At 42.8% G+C, this 13,873-nt stretch overlaps 1 protein-coding gene across 1 annotated transcript; it reads left to right on the forward strand.

The window, feature by feature from the left end:
• The first annotated feature begins 3,878 nt into the window (after positions 1–3,878).
• LOC133114024 (golgin subfamily A member 6-like protein 2) lies at positions 3,879–13,497 on the forward strand. Its single transcript, XM_061223224.1, has 7 exons — positions 3,879–4,059; positions 5,444–5,559; positions 6,254–7,080; positions 7,501–8,015; positions 12,380–12,596; positions 12,952–13,040; positions 13,193–13,497. The coding sequence occupies exons 1-7, from the start codon at positions 3,879–3,881 to the stop codon at positions 13,495–13,497; spliced, it is 2,250 nt and encodes a 749-aa protein (XP_061079208.1).
• Positions 13,498–13,873: the final 376 nt, after the last annotated feature.

Raw genomic sequence — 13,873 nt, forward strand, 5'->3', positions numbered from 1 at the left:
AGAAACTGTGCGATGCAATCATATCAACATGGAACAGAATCTGAAAGAAATATTCAACATATTGTCTTTTGAGAGCAAAGGGAGGCCCGACCTAGTATTAGTAATAAAAAAATTCTCAGTGACCGTACAGTGGGAGCAATAATTATTTGGTTTGCCCACTTACAAAGAATGGAACTGTGTATAATTTTAATCATAGGTACATTTTAACATTGAGAGACAGAATATCACAAAATAATCATCACATACATTTTATACATTTATTATCGCATTTTTTCCCCTACCAATCAGCAATAATTCTGGCTCCCACAGACCAGTTAGTTTTACATTAAGAAGCATGCCTAATCTCAACTCATTACCCAAAACACCTGTGTCAACTCGTTACATCGTTATGTAGCTGTATAAAAGACACCTGTCCACACAATCAATCAGATTCCAACGTTTCCACCATGGCCAAGACAAAGGAGCTGTCTAAGGACATCAGGGACAAAATTGTAGACCTGCACAAGGCTGGGATGGGCTACAAGAAAATAAGCAAGCAGCTTGATGAGAAGTTAACAACTGTTGGAGCAATTATTAGAAAATGGAAGAAACACAGCAAAGTCACCGCCAATCTCCCTCGGTCTGGGGCTCCACACAAGATCTCGCCTCGTGGGATATCAATGATCATGAGAAAGGTCAGGGATCAGCCTAGTACTACACAGGAGGAGCTTGTTAATGACCTGAAGGCAGTTGGGACCACAGTCACAAAGAGAACCATCAGTAACACACTATACCGTGAAGGATTAAAATCCTGCCGCACGCGCAAGGTTCCTCTGCTGAAGAAGGCACATGTACAGGCCCGTCTGAAGTTTGCCAAAGAACACCTGGATGATCCAGAGGAGGCTTGGGAGAAGGTGATGTGGTCAGATGAGACCAAAATAGAGCTATTTGGCATCAACCATCAACTCGACTCGCCGTGTTTGGAGGAAGAGAAATGCTGAGTACAACCCCAAGAACACCATCCCCACTGTGAAGCATGGAGGTGGAAACCTTATGCTTTGGGGGTGTTTCTCAGCTGAGGGGACAGGATGACTTCACCGTCTTGAGGGGAGGATGAATGGGGCCATGTACCAGGAAAGTTTGGAGGACAACCTCCTTCCCTCAGTGAGAGCACTGAAAATGGGTCGTGGATGGGTCTTCCAACATGGCAATGACCCAAAACATACGGCAAAGGCAACAAAGGAGTGGCTCAAAAAGAAGCATATTAAGGTCCTGGAGTGGTCTAGCCAGTCTCCAGACCTAAATCCCATCGAAAATCTGTGGAGGGAGCTGAAGCTTCGAGTTGCCAAGTGACAGCCTCGGAACCTTAAGGATTTGGAGAGGATCTGCAAAGAGGAGTAGACCAAAATCCCAAAGATCTGTGCAAACCTGGTGAAAAACTACAACAAACGTCTGACCTCTTTGCTTGCCAACAAAGGTTTCTCCACCAAGTATTAAGTCCTATTGTTCTATGGATCAAATACTTATTTCAAGTGAAAATATGATATTAAATTTATAAAATGTATATGATATTCTGTCTCTCAATGTTAAAATGTACCTATACAGTGTATTCTACACAGTTCCATTCTTTGTAAGTGGACAAACCTACAAAATCAGCAAGGGATCAAATAATTATTGCTCCCACTGTATATTATGGAAGTGTGACATTATTTTGATAATCAAATATAGGGGATCCTTTAATTTGAAAAAGAGATTGTATTTGCAGATTATATGATATGTATGTGACATTTTTGTTTTATTTGTGTATTAAATAATGTCTCATGTTAGTGACAGGGGATGTAAAGACAGAGAAGGATCCATGTGGAAGACACAGCCCTGACTGGAACCGTCCAAACAGTAAGTTAATATCACTGATCTGCTCTGTGCTGTGGCGTAAAAATACACTTAAGGGGGTTTAGATAATGGATGGATGGATGGATTATTAATGCAGTAATCTGCCAGTATAAATCGCAATTTATTAGGTAAACTCACACATGTGCCTGAATGTGTATTTTAAAATCACCATGTCCTAGAACAACCAAACCCAGTTGCAGCAAGCAAAAGTTCTTTCAGAGTCTTTATTATTATAAAGGTGAGTCAGAACAGCGTGGGTCAAAAGCCAGCAAACAAAGCAGGGATCAGGCAGTTTGTGGACAAGTGTCCAAGCAATGGGTCAATACAGCAGCAAACCGGAACAGTAATAAGAATCCAAAATGGGGTCATAGTCACAGGTGAAAGGTCGATAACAGATGGGCAAAACAGACAAAAACAGAATCCAAAAACAAAAGTCAATAAGCCAAAAGGGTCCAAACAAGACAGACAGGAAAAGCAAAATGCAGAAGTTGGGGGCAAAACAGTTTGTAACAGAAATCAATCAAATAACGCTGGAGAGTATGATAAAGACACATAACAATCTGGTCATGAGACATACAAAATAAGGGGTTTTTATAAAACAAATGCCAATCAGGTGTGGGAAACAATCAGGAGGTGAAAACACAGGTGAAACGAATAACAATGAATGAACAAACTGACAAGGTGACTACGGTGTGCACAGAGGGTACTAAGACATGGAAACGCGATGTACTTAAACAAAAGACTACACAGTGAAACACGAAACCTGACACAAACCTCAAAGAGCACTTGTTTTGGAACCGGAAGTGATTTCCCTTGCTTTTTTTCCTCATACATTTAATTTTGAAAAAGAGATATTATCAGGTGATGTCTGAGCTTTGCCCTGTTAAATGAAAAATATTTATTTTTATGAAAGGGAAAAATGTATGTAAAGTACAGTATGACTAAGTGATGATACAAGACCTTCACGTTGTCTTACATAAAAAGATGTCTCCTACTTTGCAGTGTCTGATCTGAAGATTGTGCAGCTGGGAAGGTCTGGAGAAGAGAAGAGTAAAGTGGGAAATGTCATCCTGAGGAAAGAGGTTTCAGTAAAAGAATCAGCTGCACTTGGAGGGATGGAGGGCTCACTGATGGGGACTCAACAGAAGATGGAGAGGAAGCAGAAGCCACAGGAAATGAAAGGTAAAAAATCAGTCAAAGAAAAGCCATGAGGAAATTAGTTGTGAAAACTAATTATGAAAATTGATATGAAAGATCCTTAATGCTTCTAAACACTGCATAAATAAAGATATTTTGAACCTGAAAGAAAACCTGGCCTTTTACTGGTGAGAGAAAATATAGGCACATCACATTGAATTGAAAAGAAAACACAGTAAATGCATCACAGGTTATAGAAAAAATGGTCAACTCACATTGACAACTAATTAATTTCATATTCTTGTTTGTAAAATTTTTGGAGGAGTTTACTATTGAGATTTACTGCTAAAAATGAATGGAAACTCAACTGACAAATAATTCCTGTGTTTAACTGAAGATTGTTTGATTGACGACTGTAAGATAACAGACTCTTCCTCTTTATTCTAGTGGCTCGGGGTGACCCACTGAACTTGGTGTTGTTTGGGAGGAGAGGAGCTGGGAAGACTTCTGCAGTAAACACCATCCTGGGACAGAGGGAGTCCAGAGTGGATCCCAGCCCCTCTTCAGTGTGTAAGAGGAGAGAGGGAGAAGTGTGTGGTCACCTGGTTACTGTGGTGGAAATGGCAGCAGATACCTTTGAGAATCGACAGTGTGCCTCTCTCTGTGGCTCTGGAGTTCATGCCTTCCTCCTGGTCACACCAGCTGGTCCCCTCACTGATGAAGACAAGGCCGAAATCGCAAGGATTCAGGAGTTATTTGGCTCAAGAGTCACTGATTACATGCTGGTCCTATTCACCCATGATAATCCAACTGCTAAACCTGTTCTTGACTTTCTGCAGGGGAATAGAGATATTCAGAAGCTTCTAAAGATGTGTGGCAACAGGTTCTGTGTTTTCAACAACCAGGCCATTGTGAATAACCCAAAAGTTCCAGAGCTTCTGAAGGCTATAGAGGAGATGAATAAAGCAACAAAAAGCTGCTTTTCCCTGGAGATGTACTTCGAGGCACAGCTGGCGAGGATGGTTCGAGATATAAAGGGCACATCACTGCGTAAGTGTGGAGGGTTTTTTTTATTTGTTTATAATTAATTTTGTGAAAACAATGACATGACATGTAGTACCCTTATTAGTATTGACGCCATTTCAGACTAGTACTGAATATACAGTGGGCTCTAGAAAATTCTGGAAAGAAAAAAGTACCACTATTGAACTAAACTTTATTTTCCAACATGTTTAATATAGTTGGATTTATTAATGATTCAATGGACATTCCATTTAAAAAAATATATATATTTTCCAAAAAACCAAGTCTTTTCTTATAATCTGTTAGAAAACAGATTCCTCCATACAGAACTTTTCATAATCGCTGGTTTCAGGGAGCTGCAATGCAATGACCTTTTTCCCTTCAGCGGAAATGGCAAACGACCATGAGCCTATTTGAGTGATTTTGTCTTTAAATTAGTTTTAGTCATGGTAATTCTCTGCGTATTATGGTAAGTCCAACTAAAACCTAGTCTTAAATCATGTCTCAATTTCATTGCTAAGCATATTATAAGGCTAGTTATGTGCTAGGCTGCAGAGAAAGGGTACACCCTCCTGTCCGTTACACAAAATAGACATGCATAAAAATATCAATGTGAAAAATATTTTTACAAATTTCCCCTTAAAAAAAACGTCATAATGGATGGTTATAATATTGATCCGAATTAGCCAATCGCAGTGATGATGAATATGACTTTAATCCAGCCAATATTACATTATTACATTTACATTTTACATCCTAGTCATTTGGCAGACACTTTTAATCCAAAGCGACTTACAAGTGCATAGGTTCTTCCACAAGTTAAAGCATCAAATCCATAACTGGTAAAATACACATGAAGTGCTGTTCTAAACAAAAAATACAGTCATCGTAATTTTTTTTTGGTTAGACGAGGGATATCAGAAAAGGGGGGGGGGGATCAGGAGAGAGGACTAAGGTACAGTTTGAAAAGATTCTTGGCCATATGGGAGGAGGATACTACAAAGTCCTCAACAGTCAGTGAGAGGTCGTTTGTTGGTGATGACTTAGCAGGGATGTAGAGAAGCTCAGTCTTGGCAAGGTTAAGCTTCAGGTGGTGGGAAGTCATCCACACAAAGATATCAGCCAAGCAGGCAGAGATCCTTGTGGTGACCTGGGTATTGGGGGGGGAAGGAAAGAAAGAGTTGGGTGTCATTGGTGTAAGAATGGTAAGAAACGCCATGGGAAGAGATAACAGAACCAAGAGACATGGTGTACAGAGAGCAGAGCAGAGGACCAAGAACTGAACCCTGTGGGACTCCAGTTTGTAGGGGGTGAGCGTCAGAGACTGAGCCCCTCCAAGTCACCTGGTAGGAACGACCAGAGAGATAGGAGGAAAACCATGTCAGTGCAGATCCTGTGACACCTATCCCAGTCAGCGATGAGCGCAGAATCTCACGGTTGACTGCATCGAAGGCGGACGACAGGTGGAGGAAGATGAAGACAGAGGAGAGGGATTTGGCTCTAGCAGAGTGGAGTACCTCAGTGAGCGTGAGCAGGGCGGTCTCAGTGGAGTGGCCACTCTTGAAGCCGGACTGGTTGGGATCATGGAGATTGTTGTGAAGAAGATAAGTGGACAGTTGGGAGCAGACCACCCGTTCCAGAGTTTTAGGAAGGAAGGAAGGAAGATGAGAGACATGCCAGTTTAGACAAGTTCTTTGCAGTTGTTGAAATTACAATGACCAGATTAACATACTTTGAGATATTAAAACACTGGTAATTTAACTAGTTACTCCATAATTGAATAAAATTATTCTAAAAAGTCAAGTCAAATTAAGAAAACTTTTAAATAATCAGAAGTGAAAACAAATGTGTACCACATAAACAATTCAGACAACGCGCAGGTGCAGGTCAAAGGTAAACCTAGGCTTTCTAAATCCGCCGTCATATTAGCAATCCGCCAAGGGGCAAATGCAGTTGGATTTAATGGGAATGGAATACGGATTGGTATATTGTATATTATGCCCAAGAAACACCTATTCATTCATTAAGCCACTCAGTCTAGCCCATTTGAACCTTGTGCCTACTTTGCGCTTGACCTACCCACCCTGAAACTAGCCAAAGTGCATCTGACCATGCACAACTAACTATGAATATATGACCCATTGTCTGAAACATTGAATCGTTTTTTTTATGTTTCTCTTAGTTTCCTGTAATTTCACTCTGAAATATACTGTTTCTTCATTTTGCAGCTCAGAGATCTGACTGTCTGAGGATAGTGCTCGTGGGGAAGACAGGAAATGGGAGAAGTGCCACAGGAAACACCATTCTGCAGAGGAAGGAGTTCCTGTCTCAGCCCAGTCCAACACCAGTGACTACCTGCTGTAAGAAAGGAGTAGGGGAAGTAGCTGGCAGGCGTGTTGCTGTAGTTGACACACCAGGTCTCTTTGACACATCTACTAATGAGGAGTTCCAGCAGGAAATCGCCAAATGCATCTCCTATTTGGCCCCAGGACCTCATGTGTTTCTCCTGGTGCTACAGATTGGGAGAATCACAAAGGAGGAGAAGGAGACATGGCAGCTCATTAAGAGTACCTTTGGTAAAATGGCTGAAGAGTTTACCATAGTCATGTTCACAAAAGGGGATGATCTTCAAAATACATCCATTGAAAGTTACATTCAAAGCGGTGATGCTACAATCCAGAGTCTGATTTGTGATTGTGGAAATAGGTATCATGTCTTCAATAATAATGACATGACAAACATCACCCAAGTCTCTAAGCTGCTGGATAAGATAGACACGATGAAGAAGAAGAATGGAGGAGGCTGCTACACCAATGAGATGTTCCAGGAGGCAGAAATGACCATAAAGAAAGAATGTGAGAGAATACTGAGAGAGAGAGCGGGAGAGATGCGGAGGGAGAGAGAGAAGCTGCAGGCAAAACATGAAGAGGAGATGAAAGAGATGAAGAGAAGGATGGAAGAGCAGAGACTTAAAGAACAGGAAGAAAGAAACCATCGGGAAAAAGAGCTAAAAGAAAAAGAAGAACATTTAAGGAAAGAGCGTGAGGAGTGGCAGAAAAAAGAGGAGGAAGGAAAAGAAAGAAGAGATGAGGAAGAGAAAAAGAACAGAAGGCAAGAGTTAGAGTGGAAGAGGAAAATGGATGAGATGGAGGGAGAGAAAATGAGACTCAGAGAGGAGTGGAAAAGCAAGGAAGAGGAAGAGAATAAGAGGGTCCAAAGAGAGGAGAAACTGCGACAAGAGCTGATGGAAAAACAAAGAAGAGAAAAGGAAGAATTTGAGGAAAAGCAGGCAGAAGAAAAGAAAAAGAGGGATAGAGAGGAGCAGGAGAGGAGAAACCATGAGGAGAGAGAAAGAAGGGAGTGGGAACAGAAAATTAAAGAGGCAGAGAAAGATAAGGAAGAGATACAGGAAGACATAAAGAAAAGAGCTGAGGAATGGGAACAGGAAAGAAAAAATGAACAAATGAGAAAAGAGGAGGTAGAGGTGGAACGGAAGCAAAAAGAAGAGCAAGAAAGAAAAGAGTGGGATGAGAAACAAAAGGAAATGAGGAATGAGTTTGAAAAAGAAAGAGAACAAGAAAGACAAAAGAGAGAAAAAGAAAGGAGAGATCAAGAGGAAATAATGGAGAGGAATCTTGGAGAAAAAAAGCAGCTGAAAAAACAACAAGAGGAATGGGACAAGGAACGAAAAGAGGAGAGAGCGAGACAAGATAAAGAGGATGAGCAGAGAAGAGAGGAGGAAAGAAAAAGGCTGGCAAAGCTGCAGGAGGAATTTGACAAAGAACGAGAAGAAAAGGGACAGAAGAGAAAGAAGGAAGATCAGGTGAGGAAAGAAAGTGAAGAGAAAGAATGTAAAGAAATTGAGGAAGACTACAAAACAAAAATGAATGAAATGAAGAGTAAATATGAAGAAGAGGCTAGAAAACAAGCAGAGGAATTTAATGACATCAAGGAGAAGCACAAACAAGAGTTTCTGGTCTTAAGTGAAAAACATGCACAAGAGCTAATGAAACTAAAACAAGATCATGAGCAGCTTACTCTCAAATCTAATCTGCATGAACACAATGAGCGATCCCTGAAAAAAAAAAGCAGCCTGTTGCAGAAGGAAGGACAGGACACAGACCAGCACAATAAGGAACTGGAAAAGAAAATTAAAGAGTTAAAGAATGAACATGAGAGAGCAATTAAAGAGCTAGATAAGATGGAAGACAAGTCAAAGGAGGCCCAGAAAAAGGAAATTAAAAAGTTAGAGTTAGAAATAAAAAAGCTAGAAAAGCAACGTTGGTGTGTAATACAGTAAGCGTAGCGTAGTGGTCAAGGTAAAGGACTGGGACATGCAAGGTCGCCGGTTCTAATCCCGGTGTAGCCACAATAAGATCTGCACAGCCGTTGGGCCCTTGAGCAAGGCCCCTAACCCTGCATTGCTGCAGGGGAGGATTGTCTCCTGCTTAGTCTAATCAACTGTACGTCGCTCTGGAAAAGAGCATCTGCCAAATGCCAATAATGTAATGTAATGTAATGTAAATGCTGCAACGTGTATGCTTTCCTGTGATAGGCAACATACCACTGTGAGACAGAGAGAATTCTCCCCTCACAGTGACAAGGCAATAATGTATATCTGTAAAGACATTTTATTTGTGCAGAACATGTCCAGCGCCTACACCCAGTCTGAACTGGGGGTTGGAGCAGTTCCTCCTCCTTATAATCAAAAGGTATCAATGCATGAGCTGCACTTCACGTCTGGATAAGAGCGATTGCTAAATGCTTTGTAATGTAATGTAATGATTGGTTTTAAAAGTGTCCATAATTTTAAATCTCGCTGTTTAATGCTTCATTCATATCCATAAAGTAAATTATTTTCCAATATTGTCTAGCTCTAAAACAGGAAGCAGCATCTTGTCTTTATCTGTCAAGTTTTTGGAGTATTCATGGGCAGATTCTCTAAATATAAGTCAAAATTATAAATAACAAATCTACCAAATGTGGACAACTAATCTAAATTATTATTCAAATGGGGTCAGATAAACGAAGGTGAATGTATTGGCCCTATTGTGGAGATTCTTGGTCAGCCCGGACCAGTAAAGAGCGGAAGGCAGAGTGGTACTACTGTCTTTGTATCGTGGTTTATTTATTGGCTGATCTAGACTCTCCGCATAGGGGCCACTACTTTTTAACCCTATTAGTATTCTTTCAGCAACACCAGAAGGACAAGCATGCTGATACCTTCAGCCCTCACTAAATTCTGTCGTTGGATTAGCGTGGGGTTTTACAGTTGGTGACCTGATTAGAAAATGAGACAAGAGAGGGGGTAGAAAACAGATGCCTGAGTCTTCCCCCACAGGCCCCTGCCCGTTTGGGTGTGGAGACGGTGGGGGCTAATGGTGTATGCTCCTGGGGTTAAATTACTTTACAGCCACATATTGCCACAGTACCAGAGGAAGCCAGCAAGCTGACCAGCGCACTGAGTGACAATGCCAGATTTGAATCATTTCCGCCTTACACAAGTACATTTGAAAACCCATTAATTTAAATTACCAATTTTATTATTGTAAAAATTCTGCTGTGACCATTGGTATTTTATCTTGTTTAATCTTTGATTTTATACTTTTTTATATTTATCTATGTGGAGGATATTTTTTTGCCAACTGCCCATCACGTACTAAAAAGCACTAAACAGTATGCATTATGCTTAGAAGACAGTACATGCTTTGAGGAATACAGTAGTTAGGAGTCTGATTCAGACACAGCCCATGTCACAATGCCTGCCTGTAGTGCCCCCTAGTTGTCCAGAGTTCAGGACAGCAGAATGCATACCCTCCCCTTTAGACTGCATGGGGACTAATTTCCAGTTCCCACCCCAGGCACTCTATGTAATTACTTTTGGATTGCTATAGCATGCTTTATGGTTTTGTATAAACATCGAACAAAAAGTTTGGAAATTTGTGTTTGGTAGATTATTTCTCTGTTGTAACAATGCTTCTTGGCAATAAATGTTATACCGTTGGAAAGCCTGTTTATGTCCCTTTTGAATGGTCCCTCATGTATAAGGAACATGCATTTGTGGGATGAGCAGCACAGCTGAGTATGTGGGTTGCGCTCATGAAAAATTTGCCAAATCTTCTCTACCAATGCCAAACAGTTTATTCTGCTGTTGCTATTGACTCTTGTTTTGAGCTTCCGGTACCCCCCAGGTGCTGACAAGACAACGCTCGCCCCCGCAGACCGTGGTTTATCAGAGACTACCTCCAGAATTTGGGAGTAGAGAGAATGGAATGGCCTGCCAATAGTCCAGACCTCAACCCAATTGAACACTTTTGGGATCAGCTGGGACATGCTGTTTGTGCTAGAGTGACCAACACAACCACGTTGGCTGACTTGCGATAAATCTTGGTTGATGAGTGGAATGCCATGAATGAATAAATTGTAAAATTGCCAATATGTCTTGTTTCTTCCTTGTTATGATATACTTCAATCATCCAATCCACCAAACAACACCAAACAAGAGTTTGGGATTGATTATTCTGATAGTTATTTGATTATACGTGCACATACTCTCATACAGGCGGCACGGATGGTGCAGTGGGATAGGCTCCAGCCCCCTGCGACCCTGTTCAGGATAAGCGGGTTAAGATAATGGATGGATGGATACTCTCATGCAGAGTCACATATCCAGCAAACCTGCATACATACAGTGAGCTCAGAAATCAGAATGTTGGTAAACAAAGGTTGCTAAGATACTTTGAGGTGGCCCTCAGCCGCAGTAGAAATTAATGTTAACATTACTTCAAAATAGACTGAATTTTAGATTTGTAATCAAACCAATAACATTGTTTTCACCATGTCGAAATTATAGCACTGTGTATCCCATTCCGAAATTGAAGGACTGAGGTCTGTTGTTGACCCATATTGACTGTATTCTCCAGTTCCACTCCACCGCAGTAGGTGGCAGTAGGCACCGTCATTTGGTATCTAGGAAACAAAGTAGCTACGTTTTTCTGTTTGCTATGTTAGCAACTGTTGAAGCTTTATAATTACATTACATTACATTACATTACATTATTGGCATTTAGCAGACGCTCTTATCCAGAGCGATTTCGATAATTACGTTTCTGTTAGCGGATTTGGTTTGTTCAGATGCACTGGCAGATGCGGAACAAAACGTAAATGCATTGCAGCTTCTAGCAGAGGTATGCTCATTTTTCGCCAAGCTTTTGTCTGCTAACCAACCGTCTTGCAAATTAGCAGGTAAACTAGCTAGCTAACTATAGTTAACTTTGGAGTGACAAAAGATCCAAGGACGTTCTCAACAATTAGTTTGTTTGCCTATTCCGAATCCGAACGTGATTTTTTTTAGTGCGATTTGTTTGCACACTGCAGAAATATAAGCGGACCGGAAAAAGAGGTAGCTACTGTCAAAACCCGTTCATTCATTAATTTACCGGTGGGGAATGTACATAAGCCTTTGGAAATGTGCAGCCAAAGAAATGAAGCTGCTCAGTACGAACTATTTAAGGTTCAGGTTTGTCAACAATGTGTTGAGTCATATGTCCCAAAGACGACGTGCTGCCACTTTTAAGAAGTTTTCTTTTGTTCTATTGTGCGCATGAATCCCTTCTCCCCGAGTTTTTCACTGAACAGAACAATTAAAAACATGTCGGCATTTTGACTTTATCAAGCATTTGTTATTGTTATCTTTGGCCCATATATCCAGAAGACATCAGACTTCTGCGGCACTCCAGTTCTGTGTGTTGTAACGGTCAAAATATGTGGTATGTCTCTTTAAGAGTTGATGTTTGGGTTGCGTGTGTGCGTAAGCAACGTTACTGCCCCGCGCTTGGCGCGAAAGTCGGAGAGTTAGATTTCAGTTCAGTGTTTCAGTTCAAGGTTCTCCCTTTTGGACTCAGCAACGCACCAGCGACCTTTCAAAGGCTTATGAACACTGTCCTCGCTGGCCTGTCCTCTACAAGACCTGTGCAGTCTTCCTTGACAACATAGTTGTTGTCTCACCGACCTTTGAACAGCATCTGACTGAACTTCAGGAAGTTCTCTCCAGGATTGAGTCTGCTGGTCTCTCTCTGAAACTGAGCAAATGTCAGTTCTGTCTCAGCGAACTCACCTTCCTCGGCTACCGTGTCACCCCGTCAGGCATACATCCTGACCCCAATAAAGTGAAGGCTGTGACAGAGTTCAAGGTGCCATCCACAGTAAAACAAGTCCGACAGTTCCTTTGATTGACCGGCTACTATCGCCGCTTCGTTCAGGATTTTCAGGCCCACATATCCAGAAGACATCAGACTTCTGCAGCACTCCAGTTCTGTGTCTGCATCTGTGTGCGTGTGTTACTCAGCAGGCCCTGGCAGAGGCAGTGTGCAGATGAAGGGAGTGCAGAAGGTGGATGTGTGGACATTGCTGCAGGTTACCCAGGCTCTGGGGGCAGTGCTGGGCACCTGCTTCGGGCCCTCCGGGGGGCAGGTCTTCTTCACCTGTGACACTGGAGACGTCCTGATCACCAGGGACGGCCAGCATATCCTGAGCTCCCTCCGGCTCGACCATCCCATCGCCAGGTAACCGGAGCCTATGTCCTCCCTGTTACTGTCACTGCTACCCTGTTACTGTTACGCTGGCTGACAGTTTAATTTTGCCCTGCTACACATAAAATATCACTGGCGTTGCTTTGGTGAAGCACGTCCTCTCACAGGTCAGTCAGTGCCCTCCTCCCTACCGTTGCATGTGGAGTATGGGCTTTTGGCTCGTCTCTTTTGTGATTCCAAATGCTTTAAATAAACCAGTACAACACCAAACACATTTCTGTGTGCTGATAATGGTGTATGGATAGAGGTCTGTGTGCTGATAATGGTGTATGGATAGAGGTCTGTGTGCTGATAATGGTGTATGGATAGAGGTCTGTGTTTGTGACAGAGTCCTGGTGGAGTGTGTATCAGCACACTGTGATATCACGGGCAATGGGGCCAAGTCCTTCCTTCTCCTGCTGGGGGCGCTGCTGTGGGGTATCATCTCATATCATTGGCCCCATCTCCCGTTTCTATCCATACACCATTATCAGCACACAGACCTCTATCCATACACCATTATCAGCACACAGACCTCTATCTATACACCATTATCAGCACACAGACCTCTATCCATACACCATTATCAGCACACAGACCTCTATCCATATACGTCCAGGAAGCGGCGGCCCAGGTACAACTGCCTGGGCAGGCTCAGTACGGCCCCCGCTTCCTGGAGGCCCAGGGGCACTTCCTGGGGCCCTCAGGGGCCGAACCCCCCGGCCAGGCGGCTCGGGGGCTGGAGTCCCTGGCCTGTAAATACCAGCTCCTCCTCTCCGTACTGCACACGCTCACAAGCCTGCTGTCCATTGATCTCATCCTGCACTCCCACGTCAGCAGCCAGGAGGAACCTAGCGAGGAAGAGGACGAGGGCGAAGAAGGGCATGGGGATTGAACTGGAAGTCATGACAATCATGGTCTTCATTGGGTGTGAATTTGAATGGCTGATTTGTTTAAGATGGGCTGCATGGATGGTGCAGTGGGTAGCACTGCCACTTCACAGCAAGGAGGTCCTGGGTTCGAATCCCGGTCGGCCGGGGCCTCTCTGTGTGGAGTTTGCATGTTCTCCCCGTGTCTGCGTGGGTTTTCTCTGTGTACTCCGGTTTCCTCCCACAGTCCAAAGACGTGCAGGTTAGGCTGATTGGAGGGTCTAAATTGCCCGTGGGTATGAGTGCGTGAGTGAATGGTGTGTGTGCCCTGCGATGGACTGGCAACCTGTCCAGGGTGTATTCCTGTGGGTGCAGGAGAAGGGGAGCATCACGTCGGAGGTT

This window comes from Conger conger, chromosome 16, assembly GCF_963514075.1.
Source record: "Conger conger chromosome 16, fConCon1.1, whole genome shotgun sequence".
Lineage (NCBI taxonomy): Eukaryota > Metazoa > Chordata > Actinopteri > Anguilliformes > Congridae > Conger > Conger conger.